The sequence below is a fragment of the Brienomyrus brachyistius genome, chromosome 19 (genome assembly GCF_023856365.1).
Source record: "Brienomyrus brachyistius isolate T26 chromosome 19, BBRACH_0.4, whole genome shotgun sequence".
NCBI lineage: Eukaryota > Metazoa > Chordata > Actinopteri > Osteoglossiformes > Mormyridae > Brienomyrus > Brienomyrus brachyistius.
In genome coordinates, this window is record NC_064551.1 from 3,791,066 (window position 1) to 3,805,787 (window position 14,722).

The window sequence follows — 14,722 nt, forward strand, 5'->3', positions numbered from 1 at the left end:
ACAAGCGTGTCACATACACGCACACCCTGTGGGCATGAAATGAAAGGGGGGGGCTCTAGTGAAACAGATGTTGATTTTCGAATCCATTCAATTCCTACCATCAGATGTCCATCTTTAGACCTCACAGCTTAAGGCTTACACCTTGAAATCTGTACTAATGTGTGGTGGATTAGAACAGAGCCAGGTATGCCTGTATAGCTGGGCTTGAAGAACAGTCATGAATTTCAGAAGTTCCTACTTAGACACATACAGCTCTAGAATAAGGCCTTCAGAGCAGCTCCAGTCCTTATGGGAATGAAGAGACCACTCTATTTTTTAACGTTATATAAAACAAAATCTGCATTTTAAAATCCTGGATTAATCCTGGTTCTGCTGGCAGAAGGCTACACTGTGAGGCAGGCTGCTTCCAAGCTCAAAACATCAAGTGACCTTCGAAAGGAAAGGGAAAGGTTAAGTGCAGGTGTGAAGTGCGCTGCTAGGACAGTGTGTATCAGGCTCCTAGAAGCAGGACTGAAGACCCATAAAGCAAGGAAGCAGCCCTTCATTAGTGAGAAACGGAGAAGAACCAGGCTGCAGTTTACAAATATATATATATATATATATATAGATGCTTCTCTCGTCGCCGGTCGTAACTTCAAATGTTCGTAAGTTGTTATGCAACGTCATTTTCAGGGTATATGCAAGTGCAAAGAACTAAGATGCCGGGAGTACGCACGTTGCGCTGCTGCGCGGCGAGAATAGCGAGAAGTCGTACTGGGAGGAATTGGTGCGCAGAAAAAAAAAAATTATGTTGTACACAGGAAACGGGAGCCCAACGAACATAATTCGGACTTCTTCGTTTGCGTGTCTGAAAGTTCATTTCAGGATCGGGGTGGAAGTGAAACCCATAATTTGCAGAGTTGCAAAGAGATTTTCACTTACATTTCTCACAGTAGCAGGTTGTTCATTGTAAAGCATCTGGCAGTGAGCAGAGTAAATAACATGAAAGCTATGCAAATGGTTTAGCTAAGAACGCTTATATTAAACTGAATCTGTTAACTGCATTTAGAAAATTGTCAAAGATACAGATACCCACTCCTAAAATTAAAGCTGGATTAATTAATTATTGGTGTTGACTGTGATACATTAAAAGTTAAGGTGACGGCAACCCAGTTTAATGAGAAAATTCATTATAAGCTACTTTTCTTTGTTATAATCACAAATAATCGGTCTGTAATTACAGAGAATGACTGTGCTATTCAGTATTATCCTTTAAAAAATACACCCTTTACATTTCACGCGATTGTTACCTCATACGTGCTTTAACACAAAGGAAAAATATGTGGTTTAAAGAAAGAGGGGGAAAATAGTTTTAATAAACACTGAGGTGTTGGACTTAACAGCATAATCAAAGCAACAGTGCTAAGAGGCCGTCTGACGGGATACCCAGCGTTCTCAGCAAGTCCATGAGGAGCGGAGTTTGGCACATCTGCTCCAGATAATCCACATCGCAGGGTCTCAGTGACAGTCCAGTGCTGTCCAGGAAGGGGGCATTATTTTGGCCGTGCCGCTCACCTTGGCCACATGCTATGGAACATTCCAGAAATGAACGCTGGCAAGGAGCTCCAATTGAAGGTACACGCCTCAAGGATTAGCCCGAAGCAACCCCACTTTGAAGGAGATGCTTCACTCAGTTCTGACTAGACTCTGCTGATCCAGTCGATCTGGTCCAGTACGAACACAAATCTTGGACTGTAACTGTACGCACTGCCGTGCACAGTTAGTGAGAATCTATTCAAGTGTTGGTGGAAATTTCATTATTATGTCACTCCGGAGACATTCTCAATGTAAAAACGTTGCCAATAATACCAAATCTGCCATCAGTCAGTGAACAAAACACTACTGAAAAGTAATCCAGACATGATGTAACTTAGATAATGGTAAAATCCTTTTGACAGTTTTGATACCAAAATGACAATTTTAGACCAAATACTGACGGCTTAGAGCAACTGACGTCACCTATAATACGTATCCATATTGTGACATCATTTCATGGGATATAAGGACACACTCACACTTGGCCCAGTTGATTTTTGTTGTGCCCAAACACGATTGTCCCCCCTCCCCGATCCCCTGCTGGGGTGCAGTCACACTACGTTAAACATTCTGGGCCCTGGCATGCTTTCATCCTTTTCGTTCATCCATCCACCTGTTTCCCAAACTGCTTATCCTTCTGGGTTGTGGGGGGTCCGGAGCCTATCCTGGAAGCTATGGGCACGAGGCACGGAACAACCCAGGATGGGGGGCCAGCCCATCGCAGGGCACACTCACACACCATTCACTCACACACTCACTCCTACGGGCAATTAAATAACCCCAGTTAGCCTCAGCAAGGCTTTGGACTATGGGGAGAAACCGGAGTACCCGGAGGAAACCCCACAATGACATGGGGAGAACATGCGAACTCCGCACACATGTAACCCAGGCGGAGACTCGAACCCGGGTCCTAGAGGTGTGAGGCACCACTGCACCACCAGGCCGCCCCATGTGAAAAAAGCATAGGAAGTAAAGCACTACTGCCCAGCACAATAATGTCCTTATTTTGTAGCTTATTTGGAATCATTTTGGGCGTAATCACACACGGCCCTCATAGATTTACTGAATATGCAATGCAACAATTTTCATTTAGTTGTCCTACACGTATATGAAGACAGTCGCTTATTATACCAAATATCTCAGAGCTTTTGTGTGTTGATGCAGTTGTTCTCGAATATCCCTCTTCGGTCCAAATTTCCAGCAAACACTGCACCTCTGCCATGGACCAAAGTGGTCCCTTTACCTCCATGTTTATTAAATGTTTGTCACTACCCCATTTGTACAGCCTTCCTGGTCCGTTCCTTCTGGGTCTGGTTCGTGTATAGTGTACGTGCATGCATGCATGCACCAATCGCATTATTGATGTCATGTCAATGTTCCGTGTCCAAGTCCAGCAAACCGTGCCCGGGCCCACCTCTTCAAGCGAACATACTACTAAATCAAACATGCTCAAACGCAGCTCTAGAAACTGCAGGTCTATCATACATGTTGCAGATTAACAGGATACAACACATTAGAAAAACACTGCAACCTTAGATATCCACCAATGACAGCAAAGTGCTCAGAAAAAAAATCCTTCCGCAGGAAGCCAGTGCACCAGAACAACATTCTTAATCTCGATGTAGAATCTGTGAGGATCTCTGAACACATCAGCTTAGGGTCTATAGCAGTGTTTCCCAACCCAGTTGTGGAGAAACCCCAGACGATCCATGTTTTTGCTCGCTACCGTAGACTGTCTGGGGGTCCATGTGCACCAGATTGGGGAACACTGGTCTACAGGGTCTGATCCTTACAGGGAGCACAGCTGCCTAGACTGGCATGGTCTGTCTCCCCCTCCAGCACCTGGAATTGATCTGAGAGGTTAAGCTTCTCGATTCTGACAAACTGACTCCATTCCAGACTCCCCCCCTGCAGTGAGCACAGACCAGCCCCCACCTCCGTTATAAAACCCCACTAATGACATCTAAGACCAGGGCCCACTCAGACTCCATCAAGGGGAAATAATCTAAGACAATAGTGAACCTTGGCCCCAGGCCAAGTTAATAATGTACAGTAATGGACCCCCCCCACCACTGTACCCAACCCCCAGCTTTTCTGCTTTGAGGCCAAAACCGCCATTTCTGATTATGATCCTTCCTATTACACCCATGCCCCATGCTGGCAGGCGCCGAATGTTACCCATAAGTCTCCACAACTATGGCACCCTGCAGAGAACGGTTCATTTGCAGGTCTATGACATCTGTCCCGTCACTTGATCCGCATGACGGAAGCTGACAGTGAAAGAGAAGCACTTTTTCAAAGTAATCACAGCAACAGTCAAAAGTTTGGACACACCTACCCACAGAAAGGTTCATTTCTACGATTCTCTTCATTTTAAAATAAAGACAATAAAATAAATATGGAATCAAGCACCAAAAAGTATTAAACAATAAAATATACGTTTGTTGTGGAGGGGATGCATCTCTGTGGGTTGGGACACAGAAGGTCGCTGGTTCAAATACCCAAGTCGGTAGAGTGATTCCACTATTGGAATTACCTTAACCCCAATTGCCCCAGGGACTGGGTGACCCTACTGCCTCCTCTGCGCCAGTTCCATGAGGCGGCCTCCTGGGATGCTTTTCCAGCCGTCCTGAAGGAGGTTCCACATATATGCTGAGCTCTCATCGGCTGCTTTTCCTTCATTCTCCGGTCAAGCTCATCTACAACCATTTTTACCGTTTAGGTCAGGTGACCAGGTCATGTGATACGACACCATTACTCTCCTTTGTAGGCACCTTGGCTTAACGTACATTAAAGTGCACAGAAGCATTGTGATGCTGGACAGGTACCACACTGGGCACAACATCCCATGAATACATTCATTCCAAAGCTATTTATGTCAGACAATTCAATGTCAGTATTAGCTCTCGGATATAAATGGATATAAAACTTGAGTAATCAGTTGCCATAACCAAAAACAAATGTTGCTACCAACAAAAGTAAAGAGAGATCAGAAACTGGACTGGCTTGGGGGTAGGGGGACGCTGGAGATGGCGGAACGGAGATCCCACTGGTGACACACTTGACTTCCTCTTACGTGCAGCACTGGCTAAACCAACTGTGGCACTAAACATTCCACTCACGTTGGCAAGTAATGCCACTCAGTCTGCCAAGGCACCACGTGGTTCCGCTGTTAAGTCAAGCATTAAGAACAGCTCCAATTGCCTAATTAGCACAGCTCCAGAGAAGTGGTTAGTGGTACTCATCTTAACACGATGTTCTGGCACACCCAACGGGCCCGTGACTCGGACGTGCTGCAGGGCCTCACATGTGGGAGGTGGGAATCCCACCCTTCTTTAAAGTATCACCTGTGAAATGTATCTCAGCAACGTCTGTTGCTTATTCCAGGCATGTGCACCATCCGAAGCAATGAATGGAGTTTTTAATATGTAGGAAAAAAATATACATTTTCACCATAATTCCTAGCAAGGTCTTATAAGGGCTGCAAGGCATTTGTAGTGCGGAGTAATGAGGGTGGTTTTTGATTGGACAGGGTCTTCCAGTGTTTTTCTCAACACTTTCCATAGAAAGAAATCCGTTGAGGGATTTAATTTGGCTTTTTTTTTTTTAAAGTACATGCAGAATGTGGATAAAACATACCTTTCCAATGCAACGGCTGGTATTTTCCACCAACTTAAAGAAGCAGACTGTATTTCAGGGCCGGTTTGAGCATTTGACTCTCGGGGGGGAAATTCAGTAGGGTTGCCACTTTCAATCTGAAGAAATACAGGATGCCAGTTTTTTAGGGGGACTGAGACAAAAAAAAAATAAGATAGCTGGAGCCCCCCTACGTAGGGTGTAGAATTGCCTGCACTGCACTTTATGGGTTCGAAGCCCCAGTGGGATGCGTGTCTGCCTCTCGCCCGATTTCCACTTCTGTGGCTCGCCCTCAGGAAGGACGTTTCCCAGTCATTTAGCCTTGCTTGTCTGCCTTCAGTTTAATTCCGTTCCTGAACCTGGACACATTTGCCGTTACGTTTACAGAACGGGGAAAGAGGGGGCTGGCCGCATTGACAAGTGTTCCAGTGACTACACGTGCCGTAGAACACGCATCACAGTTAACCTGCAGGCATCAACCGACATATTCAAGGTTTAACCACATGTTAGGAAAGCCTTTCACGCTATTATGTTTCAGACGGATTCCTGTAACAGGCAGGTAGCTACAGTATAACACAGCTAAAGGGGATTATGCTACATAGCTACTGAAATATAAGAGCAAGCTCAGGGTTCGGCGGGAGTTGTTCCTGTAGACTCTCTCTCCACCTTCCTGTCCTTTGCTCCATGAAAATCCCTTGACATCACGTCAGCTATCGCAAGGCAGCCTTCAACTGCTCCATGGGCTTACGCTGCCGTGTTTACCCTGCCTGTTTGTTGACTCTCTTCTCCAGCAGCGACCCGAATGGGGTGATGTTGACAACTCCTACCCAGCTAAGCGGGGAGGCAGCTCCCTGATCTCGTGGGCTTGCACACGTGCGCCTTCTCAACAGCCTTCACCCCGGCTCAATGTCAAGCTAATATCGTCTCAACTAAATGGTCCGTTAATAATTAACCGCACATACAAACTTTTTCAGAGAACTTCCAAGTGCCTCTTTTCTTTTGTCTCTAAACTTTATCCAGCTGATCTCAAAATTTAGAAAACTAAATCTTGCAGCTTTCATAGAAAACCCAACCTTTCTGATACAAGCTTGCATTAAAAAGACTGAAGTGTTGAAGATCTTAAAGTGGACCGTGGATATAGTATGTACTTATCAGACTTTGTTGGGAACAGTATCACAAGGCTGTGGTTCCTTCCACTTAATAGACCGACCCATGGATTTTGAGCTTCGACACTGGGCTCTTACTCAGCCAGGTCTTGTCGGATGAAGAAACAGCACCGCAGAAATACTGAACCCTGTCACTTCCTTGTTATCAGCCCCTTCAGGCAAGAAAAGTTGCACCATACTGAAGCCATTCAAAGGAAAGAAGAAAAAAGTGAAAACCCACATCTTAGGACAGCTGGACAAGACAAAGCATGAAAAAGAATTAAATCTCCAGTTTCTATTCCCAAGCTTCCACTTATAATAATAAATAGCAGGTCTATACAGAGAGAAATTGCATACTTTGACATGAAAGCCTGGCTGACTCAAAAGAACAAATAAGTCAACTTCACCAGGGTCCACAAGAGATGGCATCGAATGTACATAGTTTTGTTCGTAGTGCTTGGAAAGGGCACTAGGAACGCAAAGGAAAATATATACAATTATGACAGCATCTTCAGGGGGCCCAACATCAGACAAAATATATTGTAATATTTTGTTCTGAAGTCATACTTTACCACATACACAAATACCTCTTCCTCACTTGTAGTAATCAGTATTTTAGACCCCTGAGTGTAAGACTAAACCAGAATTATGCATCAGGATTAGGGACGTGCAGAAGCTGATGTACGATTCTGCACAGTCCAAACAGTAAATGTTACTGTCGCTCTAGTGTCTAGTTCCAACATTTTCACGGCTACCGGCTTCGACGCCCCGGGGAAGCAGAAGTTACACTGAGGATGTTCAGAGAAGGAAACATAGGTTGGTCACCTGTTGGAGGCAGCCCCCCTGTTTACATTTGGCCTGACGCCCCCTGACAGTGGACGCTGTGATTGGCCGTGACGTGCTCCACTTCTCCCTGAACTTCCCCTTGACCTGGTCTCATACTGTCGCGCGCTTCAAACGAATCGCGTCGGAATATGACAGGAGGTGGAGCTGGCCAGCAAAGCAAACTACCCCCCAAAGCACAGGATGCTCTTCACGCTGTCCAGTCTCACGATCCAATGCGGCCACCCAGCCTCCCTGCTCCTAATCCTCTTCCATCCACTGCTTGCTTTCAGACAGGGCAGAGACCACACTTTTTCCTTCAGGCAAGATGCATTGTGGTAAATACTCGGTTTATCAAACTGTAGCCAAGGAGCCTCCAGGAATCATAAGTAACCCACTTGTATCACTATTCAGAAACATTTTAGAAGTCTTCTTGTAGTGGAGGTAGAGGTGGTTCTGGGGTCCAAGGCTAAGGCCCGAACCCTATTGACGAGTCGCGGTTCATTATACATATAGCAAACCAAACATGTCTAAAAAGGACTTGGGGCTTTGGTAAAAACATTCAGCACTTAAGTGCCTCATTAGCGCAACCCTACCTCCGCTACTTGTGAAGATGGGAACAGCTAGAAATTCCAGCAAAGATCCAAAAGTTCAAATTAAAAAGGTGAGTCTATTATATGGAGGGGAGACTGTCAAGAAGTTACTTTAGACTTCATCCACTATTTATTGTGTCCACTTTCCACAAGGCTGTTGCTGTAAAGCACCGGTAGGAGATCGCAATTCGTAGGAATGGATCATGAAGGATGCTGTGGAAGACTGGGGAAAGGCTACATGAAGCACGCCCCAGCTAAGCCATCCACAGGCATCCTGTGGCCTGTACCCTGAAGCAAGGTTGCTGGCTTATCGGGGTAACTTGTGGGATTTAAGGTACCACAGTTTAAATGGATTTCATATTCGTTCACTTACATTTTGCCCAGACTACCTTAAATCCGACAAGTTACCCCGATAAGCCAGTAACCCCGCTTTGTAGTACAGACCACAGGTTTACAGAACCAGCACTGGGTTTGTGGTGTTTACAAGTCCAGCACTGCAGACAGTGACGCTTATCTACTGGCTTCGGGGTTAGTGTCCTATGCGTCAGAGGTGATATTAACCGTGCTGAGCATCGCTAACAACCGGGCATTCAATGTTTATAAACCACTCAGGTGATGCCTGTATGTAAACAAGCCAAGATTCTTGGGAGGTATGTCTGAGGACAGTGTGTTGGGTCGTTTACGCAGTGCTCCTGTCACCCATCTCCTCTGGGCAGTGGCAGAGAACAGTGAAGGAACAGGGTGTACCTTCTAACGAAAACCCATCAGCACAAGAGCTACAGAGGATGATACAGAACAGGTACAGGATCATGTGGCCCAGTCAATGCGGCCATATTAGTCCTGTATGCCCTACACAGGATAAAACAGAATACCAACCTATCAAAGATGGGAGGTGAAAAGATGTAAACCAATTAAACTAAGTCTCAGAGCCTTACACACCTTTATGTTAGCGCCATAAACCTCTTGACTGACATGTAATAATGAGTTTACCACTCTCAGAGGTCCCTTAAAGGGCAAAGCTAAAGCTATGTTGAAAGTCTAGGTCATAGTGGGGAGCAGTTCATGCTGTGTGGATTACATGGGGCTTCAGTGGGGGGGTGATGGGATCGGGGGCATAGGCTTTCCAATTCCAGAAACAAGGCACTGGAAATTTGAAAATCCCTTGACATCATGTCAGCCCACGTGTGAAGCCATCGTTGTTGGAACACAGCAGTGGCTTGCTAACCTGTCGTGTTACAAGCGTTTCTTGTTAGAGGGAATTAGTCATGAAGATTTCGTCACATTGCACTTAATTAGCAGACGCTCTTATCCAAAATGACGTACAATTGAGAAAGCTGAGTCAGCCAGTTTCGGAGCAAAGGGAAGGTTAGTAAGTCTTACTCAAGGAACAACTAACATTAACATCAGCAACACTCCTACCCACTGAGCCACACACACCGAAAGTTGTTGACTAAGACAGTGACAGTAAAAGCTGTCTACCAGTGAGAGGGAATGGCTGGGGCAAAAGTTCTGACCATGATCATGATCATGAGTTCAAGCGCAACAGTCAGCAGAGCGGGTTCCTCTTTGGGCCCTTGAGCCGGGTCTGTAACCCCTAACTGCCCCAGAAACAGCCCCAGGTAAGTGTATGCTAAATAAAATTAACGGCGAGAAGACCGTGTGCCCTATTTCTATTCTATAAACAAACGCTGAACAGCGAATGCAGAAACAAACGTGTTCTGCTGCTAGAGTAATGTAGGTGGAACATTTCTTTCAAGAGATTAGAAACTGGTTGTTAAGGGTCTCTGCTGTTTTCAGAGAAATGCCACACAAGAAGCGGGGATTTGATGCCCCGATTGGCCTAAACATCGGTTAATGAATATTTAAGAAAAACAGGAGGGAAAAAGTGGCAGCATGTTTCCCATACATGTTACTGTTTTGTGGTTTCCCTCCTTACACACATAGCTGAGCATCAAGCTTGAAATTTACATCAAAATAAAAGATTTCAAGTAAGACAGGGAAAGCTTAGCACACTATTAAAGTCATGCTGTGAAATTACCAAAGTTCACTCAGAATGCACTGTGTTATTGCAGTTGCATTATCAGCTAAATATTACCTTTTTTTGGTGCTTGGGTAATTCACAACTTCCTTGCCACATTTCATAGGACTAAAAAGAACCTAAATAATTGTATTAGCCCTTTAAACAATCCACCTTCAGATTAAAAGTCCCTGTCCTTAACCAGTAAAGTGCCCTAAATTTCCAAATGTGCCTGTGTCCCCAGCCCACAGAGGCACTGAACATACCCCAAGATAAAGGCACAGACTTTTTGACCTGCTGCCCTCCGGCAGACGTTATAGAAGCCTGCAGACCAGCACCACCCGACACAGGAACAGTTTCTTTCCCCTCGCCATCTCCCTCCTAAACAGCTGAACTATCGCACTGCCAAACACCTTCAGCACTGCACTGCACTTTATGTACACTCCTTGGTATATATCTGTATATATTCTGGTATCTATTCTGTAATCTGTTTTTTTTTTTTCTGCTTATAAGATTTAGATTATTTTATTGTACTGTTCATTGCTCATTTATACACACATATATATATACTATGTACATACATACATATATTTATTATACATATATTTATAAATAGTATAAACATATTATTATACAATATGTACAAACAACACTTACATACACCTGTTAACACTTGTCTTATACTGTAGAACAATCCATATTCACAGTCATATTGTAACTGTATATTATAGTATTTACACTTGCTCTGGATATTGTTCATTGTATCCTTACACACTGCTGTTTTGTTTTTTGTTTTCTTTTTACACTACTTGAGAGACATCTACCGGAATCAAATTCCTTGTATGTGCTTGCACATACTTGGCCAATAAACACGATTCTGATTCTGATTGGGAAAGGCTTCTGAATAGCAGTACGTCTTATCTAAGGCCGGCAGATCAAAGTGTACCACCCCCCCCCCAGCAAAAACATTAAAACAGCATTTTAATGTCTGATGACAGGTATGTTCTCGGTTCTCCTCATGAGAACAAACACACAAGCTGCCCTAGTGTTCCTCAGTATTTCACTACATTTAGGCATTAAGTCAATGCGGAGCTGAATCCATTCGGCCTCGAGCAAAGGAGACTAAGGGGGGGGGGGGGGGGGACATGATCCAGGTATATAAGATTCTAACAGGTCTGGATGCTGTTCAGCCAGATGGCTACTTCAATATTCGCTTAAACGCAAGAACCCGTGGCCATGAGTGGAAATTAGCGGGAGAACATTTTAAAACGAATGTGAGGAAGCTCTTCATTGCAGTGCGTGTAGAGTATGGAATACTCTTCCTGTTAGTGTGGCACAAGCTAAAACCCAGGGTTCCTTTAAATCGGAGCTAGATAAGATTTTAACAACTCTGACTTATTAGTTAAGTTCTCCCCAAACGAGCTTGATGGGATGAATGGCCTCCTCTCGTTTGTAAATTTCTTATGTTCTTAACCAAGTTACATTACAGGGAAGGTTTACAATTTGTGTGTGCTGCCTGTGATCTTTATTCATTTAAATTTGATTTATTTAATAAATGTTAATAGCCAAAATAAAACCCACCACAAGTCATTGCTACCAAAATTTGTATGATTTACCGTCACTGGGTATAGCCAGGATTATATTACAGTGGCATATGCTGAGCTCTTTTTGAAACAACAAGCACAGCACCTAAAAAGTACAGATCCTTGGATTTAAATTCAGTTCCTACAGGGCAAAGCCACAGAAACAGGGTGCAGTGTGTATCTCAGCAGGTTATGATGCAGTGCCTGTGACAGAAAGGTTGTCGGTTCGCATCCCCGGGCTGGCTGGTACTCCCAGCACTGTCTGAACTTACCATCCGAATCATGCATCACTTTCGACTAAAAGATCTGACAAATAAATAATAGTAATAACAACACTGTAAAAGTATTTACAATACTAATATTACTATGGTAATTTATACATCCATACTTCTAATTGCGTTTCCAGCACAAACATCTGCAAAACAACGAAAGCAGGTTTTGATATTGAATCCTTTGACTGAGGTAGAAGCGGAGAGACACAGGCCGTATGATTCAGGTTAAGCTGACTGATCAGTGAACCTGCCACCCGTTTAAAGTCACAGTGAGACCGGAGGCGGCTGCAGTGGGACACGGATGGCGGGGGTGCCTGGACTGACAGCTGCGCAGAGATGTTTAATAAACGACCCCCCGTGGTGACAGAAACGACTCTCCGGCAGCTGATGGCCATCAGGTTCCGGCACAATTAAGGTGGAGCGGGGGGGGGGATTCATATCAAGGCTTCTGCATATTCACAGGATGCTCTGACTCTTCCGTTTCCATTGTGTTAACCTTTTGCGGTTGACTCAGCATGACGGCTCACTTCTGTCCGGAACATAAGGATGGGGGTGGGTGCTAGACCTTCCCCTGTCCACTGTCGCCGCTGATTGCTTCACAAAAGACCATCAGATCATCAGAGTTATGTTAAAACAACTAAAATGAACATTAACTCCAGCACCATGCTGATGCCGTATAAAACTCAGCATCGACGGGACTCGGGTGTTACGGGAGATTTGCGAGCTGCTCCTGGCGGCCAAGGAATTCGTGCGGAGACCGCCGTTGGCCGCTACTGGGACCCACTGGGAGAAACTGGGAGGACTCATTCCTTTCCTGTGCTTTCCGAATGCTTCAAAATCGGGGTACAACGAACCACACACATACACAAAGCGAAATATGTATGTCTATGAAAGACCTCACTCACCAGAGCATAACGATGGACTGTTGGAGATCCATTAGCAAAACTTTCCGTGACGACCACCCGCCCGTCCCCCAACTCCGATCGAAGAAAATTGTCGTGGGAGACCCCCATTAACCAGTTTTTTTCGCGAGGGCGGGAGGGGGGGTGCAGCGTTAAGAACCATTTAGTGAGAAATTTAATAATCTCCGTTTCGATTGCCCGCATCATCTCCAATTATCTCTGTATAGATAATACAGAGATAACGTATAGATAACGTTAATGTATAGATAACGTTTCGTTTATTCCCCTCCGTCTAAAACGGACTTTACACTTTGCACTGCACCGTTATGTAATTACAGTAACCTCGAGAAATATAGAGATAAGCAATCCGTAAGAATATCGATATCGGATCACTCACCTGTTATTTATATCACGGCATGTTCTCAAAGCGGCAAAACGTTATTACCTGTCCCTGCGATCACTAAAGCCTAATTACAGAGTCCACAGATCACTTCTTGTACCATACGTTTGATTTTGCGAGGCCCACAGTTAGGATCTCTGCATGGTTAAAATGCTGAAATGATTTCTACACATCTTTAACTTTGCCATGCGGCCGTAATTACAGCACCAACGTCGTTATTTCCCAAGAGACGGATTTGAAATTTGACACATTATACGTCTCGTTGTACGTCGCATTGAACAGAATTGTCTGCTAAAGAAACGTGAACGTAACGTAAATACTATTTTTGGTCAGCACTTATATGGAGGGATCCTTGTGTACTTTGGTACAGCTGTTACAAATCTGACTGCATTTGATCTCAATGCACTCAGGTTTCTATGTTTTAGTTTAGCCGACTGTCCCTTGGCGAAATCTGGGATTACAGTCGCGTCCAGCCGAAATGCAGCCGATCCATGCTTTGGCCGCAGTTACCGCACGGCCACTGAAGACCATGTGAGCTGCTGAGCTAAAAGCACAATGCGGAGTGGGAGACATATACATATCTGATACCCTTTAAAATCGTATTACGGACTTGAATAACAAAGGTACTCTTTATCTGAAATTCATTACTTAACTTTTACACACAGGAAATCTTTCCTTAGATCCTCCCCCCAGCCCGAATCCAAAGGAAATGTAACACGTGTGCTGCCAACTAGTACTGACTATGGAAAAAAGAACGTTTTACGCTTAAGTTGGCGTTTGTTTGACGCAGAACTGTTTTTGCGAGCGTAATTGAATCGGGGCTTCCGAAAGGACGGCCACCGACAAGCTCACGTTTCTGGTATTAAGTAGTGAAAGATACCATTAATATACATCACAGTATGCAAGCGATATGCGAGCCTGCAGCGTGGATCCGCAGCGCCGCGCCTTTGGGATATCTGACCTGTTTTAAACCTGAGGTCCTCGTCGTCGGGGGAGCCGAACTCTCTTAGAAGGGACATGTATAGGATGCCGAAGGCGTTTTGGATCCCGAACACCGATCCGTTGCACCACATTGCAGCCAGCATGACCACCCATCCCCATCCTCCTTCGGGGTGCTCGAACTCTTTTGTGGCAGCCTCGGGGACCTTCTCCGTGGTGGTCCCCTTGCTCTCCCCATTCTCCCTCGTGTCCTCCGTTACCCCTTCGCGCTTCGTCGTGGGCATGGTGTCGACCGCGTCTTTTGTTGTAGCACAATCATTGTCTGTCATATTGCTTCTTCCAGTCTTCTCACGCCGCTCTTCTGCTGAGTACTGTTGCAGTAAAATGCATATAATAGCAGCACTAAATGAAATTGATTTAAGCCTTTTGGCCGCCTCAATGTGTACTCTACAAGCAGGTAGCGAACTTAAAACATAAAGCAGTGATCTGAATTATTTTAATGTGTTCCTCACATCAGTCAACGCACTTTAATGCTTATTTTCGTGTCGAATATATCTTGTTAGAAAATGCAAAACAAAATATGAATTCCATCTAATTTAAGTGTACCCACTTATTGCAGCCTGCTTGCAAGTGACAAGCAGTATTGCAACACTGTAAAATAGATACCTCAATTTTAGGGGCGGGACTTTCGCTCATTGGACACTGTGCTCTCAGTTAAAGGACTGCTCCGAATTTGGAATTTTAAGAAACATGAGAGATTTATAGGTATTTACACTGGACATTATATGGTGCGCGAATAACACGCATATTGTTACGTCACACCAAATAATTGTCTATT

General features: G+C 44.6%; 1 protein-coding gene across 1 annotated transcript in view; it reads right to left on the reverse strand.

Moving 5' to 3' along the window:
• slc16a10 (solute carrier family 16 member 10) overlaps window positions 1-14,530 on the reverse strand; it is a 30,904-nt gene extending 16,374 nt beyond the window's left edge. Inside the window, exon 1 of the mRNA XM_048986574.1 lies at window positions 13,907-14,530. Coding sequence (XP_048842531.1) covers window positions 13,907-14,213 — 307 coding nt within the window. The 5' untranslated portion in view covers window positions 14,214-14,530. The remainder of the gene's footprint in view (window positions 1-13,906) is intronic.
• Window positions 14,531-14,722: the final 192 nt, after the last annotated feature.